The sequence below is a fragment of the Camellia sinensis genome, chromosome 7 (genome assembly GCF_055761805.1).
Source record: "Camellia sinensis isolate YWXY chromosome 7, ASM5576180v1, whole genome shotgun sequence".
Classification (NCBI taxonomy): Eukaryota; Viridiplantae; Streptophyta; class Magnoliopsida; order Ericales; family Theaceae; genus Camellia; species Camellia sinensis.
In genome coordinates, this window is record NC_138967.1 from 89,313,727 (window position 1) to 89,321,611 (window position 7,885).

At 39.0% G+C, this 7,885-nt stretch overlaps 1 protein-coding gene across 1 annotated transcript; it reads left to right on the plus strand.

Moving 5' to 3' along the window:
• The first annotated feature begins 1,192 nt into the window (after positions 1 to 1,192).
• On the plus strand, positions 1,193 to 3,949 carry LOC145795934 (uncharacterized). The gene is made up of 5 exons (XM_082880882.1): positions 1,193 to 1,283; positions 1,407 to 1,686; positions 1,770 to 2,748; positions 2,974 to 3,305; positions 3,349 to 3,949. Exons 1-5 carry the CDS (start codon positions 1,193 to 1,195, stop codon positions 3,947 to 3,949), a joined length of 2,283 nt encoding a protein of 760 aa, XP_082737008.1.
• The last annotated feature ends 3,936 nt before the right edge of the window (positions 3,950 to 7,885 follow it).

Sequence of the window (7,885 nt, forward strand, 5' to 3'; positions counted from 1 at the left end):
AAAATAAACCGTGGACTGCCCTTGCTAAACAACCAGACAAACCCACCTCTGAACACTTTCTCCCTCATGGGTGAGGAAGAAAACTGGAAAAGAACACCATCGGACTGGTAACTCACAGAATACACATTCTCCCTCAAGGGGTGAGAAGGATAACCAGACAATGCACCATTTTACTCCGGGGGGAGCTTTCTCTCTCTAGATTCTAGAGAGAGAGGCTCTACTTTCTTCCCCTACCCCGTTAAGCTGTGGTAAGACCCTCAAAATTGTTCTCCATTTGCGAGATGCTTATTGGATTCCATGGTTTCATCTGAGGTAGAGACTGGGAGCAAGCGAGGGCAGTTATCTTTTTTCAATTGGTCTTGTTGGGTGTTTAGTTAGTTACATTTGTTCTGTGTGTTTTGTCATCTTTTATAAGTTTGTGGTGTGTTTTGTTTATTTGCCCATATATCCACTCCTAGTTTCCATCTATTATCTTTGATGGTAGAGGTTACTTGGAGACAAAAAGGATATATGGGCAAAGTGGGCTTCTGTTTTTTTTCTGTTGATCTTTCGCTTTTGCGAGTGTGATTTTATGTAGTAGGATGTTCAGTGGTTGTTTTGTGGTGTTTTCTATTTTTCTATTATTTGTTGTAGGGCGTACCTGGGGTATGCCCCTTGTAAACTTGTATATTTTACTGTCTTTATTTTATGACTTACTTACCCAAAAAAAAAAAAACTTGGCCACTTAAGCTAATGAAACAATTAGTGGCCTAAGCTAATTAGTTCCTACAACAAAATGGAGAAGGGATGTAGGTGAAGCATGAAGAAACTTAGGGAGAAACATTGGGCTTGTTTGGATTGCTTTTGGAAGAGAAAGTTAGAGAACGGAAGGGGAAATTGGAAGAATGTACAAGGGAATTCAAATTCAACCATTTAGACTTTAGAATTGAACACTTACTTCGTTTAGAAAAGCATAAATGTGGTGCTTACGTCATGCTAATACCGCTATTCCATATTTACTTAGAAAATTTGCTTTTTGGGAGGATAAGCAAGGTCAGCTTGAGTTAAGCTTGGCCACTTAATTGAGCATTTATGCATTTAGAAAAGATTAAATTAGGTGCTTATATTAAACTAATACCGTTAAGCTACATTTACATAGAAAGTTCGCTTTATTGAAAGCAAAGCAAGGTCAGTTTGAGTTAAACTTGGCCAAATGGTGAAGACCCAAGTAGCCCATTTGATTTCCCTTCAAAAGGAGACTGAAGATAATCTTGATCCAGGATGGAGTACAGTGAAAGCCAAGGGTAAAAGGAAAGTGGGGGACCCTATCTTGGACACTGAGCCACCAGAAGTGCAAGAGGGGGCTGCTCAAGAAATTCACGAAACTGGTTAGAGCCTTCCACCTAAAGTATCCCTGGATGTGGCAGTTGAGAACTTAAGTGATGGGCTTAGGGAAATTGATCAGAGGGTTAGTGCTGGGGAGCATTCAGTTCCCAACCTCGAAGGGCTGGATGAGCTTCAGAAGGAGTTGGTGGAGCTTACCAAGCTGGTCCTACCACATGATACAGATCTCATCAAGAAAGTTGAAAATTTGAACGGCACTACACTAAAAAAAGTTGTTCCAACAGAAGAGCAGGCAAAACCAACTAACTCTGCAAAAGGTAACTCCTCTGGCAAGGGCAACAAGAGCCAGAGGAAGAAACAAAGGTAAGTCCCAGTTTAGTTTGGTTGTGGGTTAGTAAATTTTTGTTGTTTCCAATGACTTTTAAAATTGCATCATGGAATGTTAGAGGGTTTAATGACCCTTCTAGGCATAAAGAAGTTAAAAAAATTTTGAGTCGTGAAGATATTAAGGTCTTGGGCATTTTGGAGACCAAAATAAAAGCTACAAATGAAAATCGTATTTTGTCATCGTGTTTAAATAATTGGTCCTTTTTGACTAACTCACTTCCTACTCAAACTGGGAGAATTTGTGTATGCTGGGATACTACTTTTTGTTCAGTTAAGTTAATTGAGTCCTCTGATCAATTCATGCTGTGTGAAATTACTGATTTTACAAAAGATGCTGTTTTTAAAGCTTGTTTTGTTTATACTGATAATAGGCATATTGTTAGGAATGAGTTTTTTGAATACATGGTCAGGACCTCTTGTTTGCTGTCCAAAGTCCCTCTTGTCATGTTAGGGGATTTTAATGCTATTCGTTATAGGTCTGAGAAGTTTGGTGGATCGTCTGTGTGGTCTAATGAAAAAGAAGCTTTCAATTCTCATATTCTTCAGTTTGAATTGGTGGATCTGTCTTATGGTGGATGCCAATTCACTTGGGCTAATAAAAGAGACAGTGGGGACTACATTGCAACTAAAATAGACAGAGTTCTGGTAAATGAATCGTGGCTTGATTCATTCTCAGCTTCCTCTGCCTATTTTCATCCCTCATCTGTCTCTAATCACCCTCCGGCTGTGGTCACTGTCTCTACTGATGTGGTCTCTTTTAAGAAACCTTTTAAATTTTTTGATTTTTGGGCTCAACATGAAAACTTTATTCCTACTGTGTCTGAGGTGTGGAATCAGTATATCCCGGGGGTTCCTATGTTTCGTATTTGTCAAAAACTCCGTGACTTGAAGCTTGGTCTTAAAGCTTTGAACAAAAAGGATTTTAGTGATATCTCCACTAGAGTCCTGGCTACGAGTTCAGAGTTAAATTCTGTTCAGTGGAAGTTGGATAAGGACCCTAGCAATCCTGTTCTACAAACACTTGAAAAGAGTCTCTATGTATGTGGATCTTAGTGCTGTTGAAGAAAGCTTGGCTCGCCAAAAGTCTAGGATCCAGTGGCTTGGTTTGGGGGATAGTAATAGCAAGTTCTTCTTTAGGTCTATTAAAGGCAACATTAATCGGGGTAAAATTCTCTGTATTGAGAGACATGATGGGCTTAGAACTACTAAGCCTGAGGATATTCAAGACGCTTTCATTAGTTCTTTTCTGGTTTATTTGGCAAGCCTATTGATGATCACTATAATGGTTTTGCTAGGATTAATTCTCTTGTGGAAACTAAGCTGTCTCAGGACCAGTCTTTGTTGCTTGCTAGTCCTGTGTCTGATAAGGAGATTAAAGATGTCTTTTGGTCGTTAAAACCCAATAAGGCCCCTAGCCCTGATGGGTTTTCTGCTAGCTTCTTTAAGAGCTCCTGGGATGTTGTTGGTAGAGAGGTCACCCAAGCTATCAGAACTTTCTTTGAATCTGGTAAGTTACTCTCTGAAGTCAATAGTACTATTATCGCTCTTATTCCTAAAGTTCCTAACCCTGTAAAAGTTGGGGACTATCTCCTGCTGTAATACCATTTACATGTGCATTGCGAAAATTATTGCTAATAGGATTAAAACAGTTCTCCCTGATCTGATTGATCCTGTTCAGTCCGCATTTGTTTCTAGTAGGAAAATATCTGATAATATCTTCCTTTCCCAAGAGCTTATGAGAGGGTACCATAGAGGTTCCCCTACTCCTAAGTGTGCCATGAAAGTGGACATTATGAAAGCTTATGATAGTGTTAGATGGGAGTTTATCATTGATATTCTTAGAGCTATGGGCTTTCCTCCTACTATGGTGTCTTGGATTCAAGCTTGCATTACTAGCCCTTCTTTCTCTATCAGTATCAATGGCAGCCTGCATGGCTATTTCAGAGGTGCCAGGGGTCTTAGACAAGGGGATCCCATGTCCCCTTACCTCTTTGTCCTAGCCATGGAGATTCTTGCTAGGATTTTTGCTGAAAAGTCTCATCTCCCGGCTTTCAAGTTTCATTGGAGATGCGACAAAACTAAAATTGTTAACCTCTGTTTTGCTGATGATCTTATGATCTTTTGTAGAGGTGATGTCCCCACGATTGAACTCATCATGGCTGGCCTTGATGAGTTTAGTAGTCTTTCTAGCCTAACTCCTAGCTCTAACAAGAGCAATATCTATTTGTGGGTTGAGTGATGAGAGCATCTATATGTGTGTTGTTACAAGTAATATGCCTTTGTCTTATGATTGCTATCGGTTTGGGGATTGGCTAATCCTGTCTTGGTATATGATATTGACAGGGTTTACTATAATGTCTAATCACTATTTTGGATGTATGGAGTGGCATCAGTGTATCCCCCGTGTTGATGCTGTCTGTTTCGGTGCTCAACCTGGGTTAGTGCAAGCTGTGGAATTGTCTATGATCGTGTTGATGGCTGCTGAAGGCGCCTCTGTGTGTGAAGAAAGCTGTGGAATTGCCTATTATGCAGTGCTTGGATGGTGCTGCATGGTTGGTTTCTTTAGTTCGGGTTTACTCGAAGCTCGATGCTGGATATGAATGTGTTGATGGCTGCTATATGCGCCTCGTGTGTGAAGATTGACTTTCCATTATGTTTGTTTTCTTTAAGAGTGTGTTGGTATTTTTTGCCTACCCGTGTGGGATGTACATGGGTGTTTTCTGTTTCCATCCGACTTTTTGCTACTTAGATATCGTTCATGTTCCTCATTACATTTTCATGCGGCACATGAACACACTTTGGTTACTTCCTATTATGTATGGTTGCTTTATTTTAGTTTTTGGCTTATTTTATTTATTTTGTCTAGATAGATAATGGTTTGGTCGTCTATCTTTCTGGGTAATTCTGGAAACTTACTACAGATGGTCAGTTTTCCATTCACTCAGCTTGGAATCATTGGAGACATAGTTTTGGTAGAGTGGTTTGGCATAAACTCCTTTGGGGCCCTCATAGGATTCCTAAAGTTAGTTTCATTATCTGGGTAGCTATCCATAACAGATTGTACACTGGTGATAGGCTAATGCTGTTTGGTCTAGCTCCTCATTCACAGTGCCCTTTCTACCTTGATCCTGGAGAAAGTCATTCTCATCTCTTTTTTAAGTGCAGTTTTACCAATAGAGTTTGGGGTGCTATTGAAGGCAAATGCAACATGAAGTGGCCTGTTTTGGATTGGCCTGATATTGTTACATATGCTACGAAGGAGACTAAGGGTAATTCCCTTAGGGCTAATATTCTTAGCAATGCTTTCTTGTGCTCTATTTACCACATCTGGATTGAGAGAAATAATCGTGTTTTTAACAAAGAATTTAAGCCTGAAGAGGTGGTTATTAAATCTGTAATCCAGATGGTGAGAAGTAGAATGCTGTCCATTAAGAATTTGCCTAGCTCTGCTAGTGACGGCTGGTTTCTTGCCCAATGGAACCTGCCAACAACAATATTGAAGCCCCATAGTATCAGATATGGGAGGGTTGCTGAGTGATGTGAGTTCCCTATATGTGGGTTGAGTGTTGGTGAGCAACATTGTGTGTTTTGCGTAATGGTTTGGTTTTGTGCAGGATCTGTTCAGAGTTCACTGTGGATGCATCTATGTATTCGAGGGTTGAGTGATGAGAGGAGTAAAAATTATTCACTTCACATGAGGGTTGAGTGTATTCAGCCACCATATTTTGCTAATGTTAATATATATTATATTTCTTTATTTGCAGGGTAAGGAAGCACAAGTCGAGTGGTGTGAGCCCCTAAATTGTGGGTCGAGTGGTGTGGGATCCTATATTGAGGGCACTGTTTCTGTTTTAATTCCTAGTAGATTGTATCTTATCTGCTGGAGGTACTTACTTATGGCTGTTCTTACAGGGTCTATTATAATGTATGAGCAGGTCTTGGGTTGTATGGGTCGGCAGTGGTGTCCAGGCTTTGGGGAATGCAGACTTGTTGTTTCGAAAGCTCCTGGCTTTTCAGATTTTGGGTTTACTACAATGATTATGGTCTGTTGGAGTTGCATGGAGAGGGCGATCTTTACTTCTCTTGATGACTGCTGGTTTGTTGACACTCAGTTGTTTGGCAGATTGCGTGACAGTGGTTACTGGTTTGTGTTGATGGCTACTTGTAGCGCCTTTGTGGACACTTGTCTTTTCTTAATTTATATTCCTGTGTTGAATTTCTGTGTTTGGATGTTAGACGGTATTGATTTGATGATATTTTTTTGGCCTACCCGTGCGGGATGTGCCGGGTTATTAGTTCGGTGTTTGCTTCTGGTTGTGTCGTATGTGTGGACTGATTTTTTGATTCAGCTTTGGGTTATCGATTGGATGTGTTCATGGACCTCATTCGTATGTATGCGGCTTATGCACATATCCTTTTGGGGTTTCCTTTCTTCTATGTATTGTTTTTTTTCTTTATTTTAATTTTGGCAGCCGGTTTTGATCCTTGTTAGTTGGCTGGTTTTTTTGTGTTTTCTCTTCGGTTGTATAGTTTTCTGTTAGGTCCTGGGGTATGCCCCTTGTAGCTGTGTAGTTCTCTGTCTTTTTTATATTATGTTTTATTCAAAAAAAAAGTTCGCTTTCTTGGAGGCTAAGCAAGGTCAGTTTGAGTTAAACTTGGCCACTTAAGCTAATGAAACAATTACTGGCCTCAGCTAATTAGTTCGTAGAAGAAATAGAGAAGGATGGAGAAGGACGGAGAAAGTTGGATAGAAACATTCTTCTTCAAAGGTAGAAAAGAAAGTTAGAGAAAAGAAAGAAAAATAAGAAAAAAATCGAAGGGAATTCATATTCATCCTTTTGGTCTCCAGAATTAAACACTTAAGTGACTAAGAAAACCTTAAGCGAGGTGCTTAAGTTAGCCTAATATCGTTAAGCAACAATAACTCAGAAAATTCTCTTTCTTGGTGGCTAAGAGAGGTTGGTTTGAGTTAAACTTGGCCACTTAAGCTAATGAAACAATTAGTGGCCTAATATAATTAGTTCGTTGATGAAAATAGAGAAGGATGTAGAAGGACGAAGAAAGTCGCAGGGAAACATTATTCTTGAGTGCCAGAAGAGAACGTTTTAGAAAAAAAAGAAAAAAGAAGAAGAAGAAGAGAAATATGAATAAAGTCAAAGGGAATTTAAATTCATCATTTTCTGCTTGAGAATTGAACCCTCAGATGATTTAGAAAACCTTAAATGAGGTGATTAAGTTCAACTAATATCGTTAAGTTACCATTAATCAAAAAATTCTCTTTCTCGGAGACTGAGCAAACTTAGTTTGGGTTAAACTTGGCCACTTAAGCTAATGAAACAATTAGTGGTCCGAGCTAATTAGTTCCCACAACAAAATGGAGAAGGAAGGTGAAGCACGGATAAAGGTAGAGAGTAACATTCGGCTTGTTTTGGTTTGCTTTTGGAAGAGAAAGTTAGAGAACAAAAGGAGAAATTGGAAGAATGTAAAAGGGAATTCAAATTCAACCATTTGGACTTTAGAAAAGATTAAATGAGGTGCTTGTATTAAACTAATACCGTTAACCTACATTTACTTAGAAAGTTCGCTTTCTTGGAGGCTAAGCAAGGTCAGTTTGAGTTAAACTTGGCCACTTAAGCTAATGAAACAATTGCTGGCCTCAGCTAATTAGTTCATAGAAGAAATAGAGAAGGATGGAGAAGGGCGGAGAAAGTTGGATAGAAACATTCTTCTTCTTCAAAGGTAGAAAAGAAAGTTAGAGAAAAGAAAGAAAAATAAGAAAAAAATCGAAGGGAATTCATATTCATCCTTTTGGTCTCGAGAATTGAACACTTAAGTGACTAAGAAAACCTTGAGCGAGGTGCTTAAGTTAACCTAATGTCGTTAAGCAACAATTACTCAGAAAATTCTCTTTCTTGGTGGCTAAGCAAGGTTGGTTTGAGTTAAACTTGGCCACTTAAGCTAATGAAACAATTAGTGGCCTAATATAATTAGTTTGTTGATGAAAATAGAGAAGGATGTAGAAGGACGAAGAAAGTTGCAGGGAAACATTATTCTTGAGTGTCAGAAGAGAACGTTTGAGGAAAAAAAAAAAGAAAAAAAAAAAGAAAAAAAGAAGAGAAATGTGAATAAAGTCAAAGGGGATTTAAATTCATCATTTTCTGGTTGAGAATTGAAC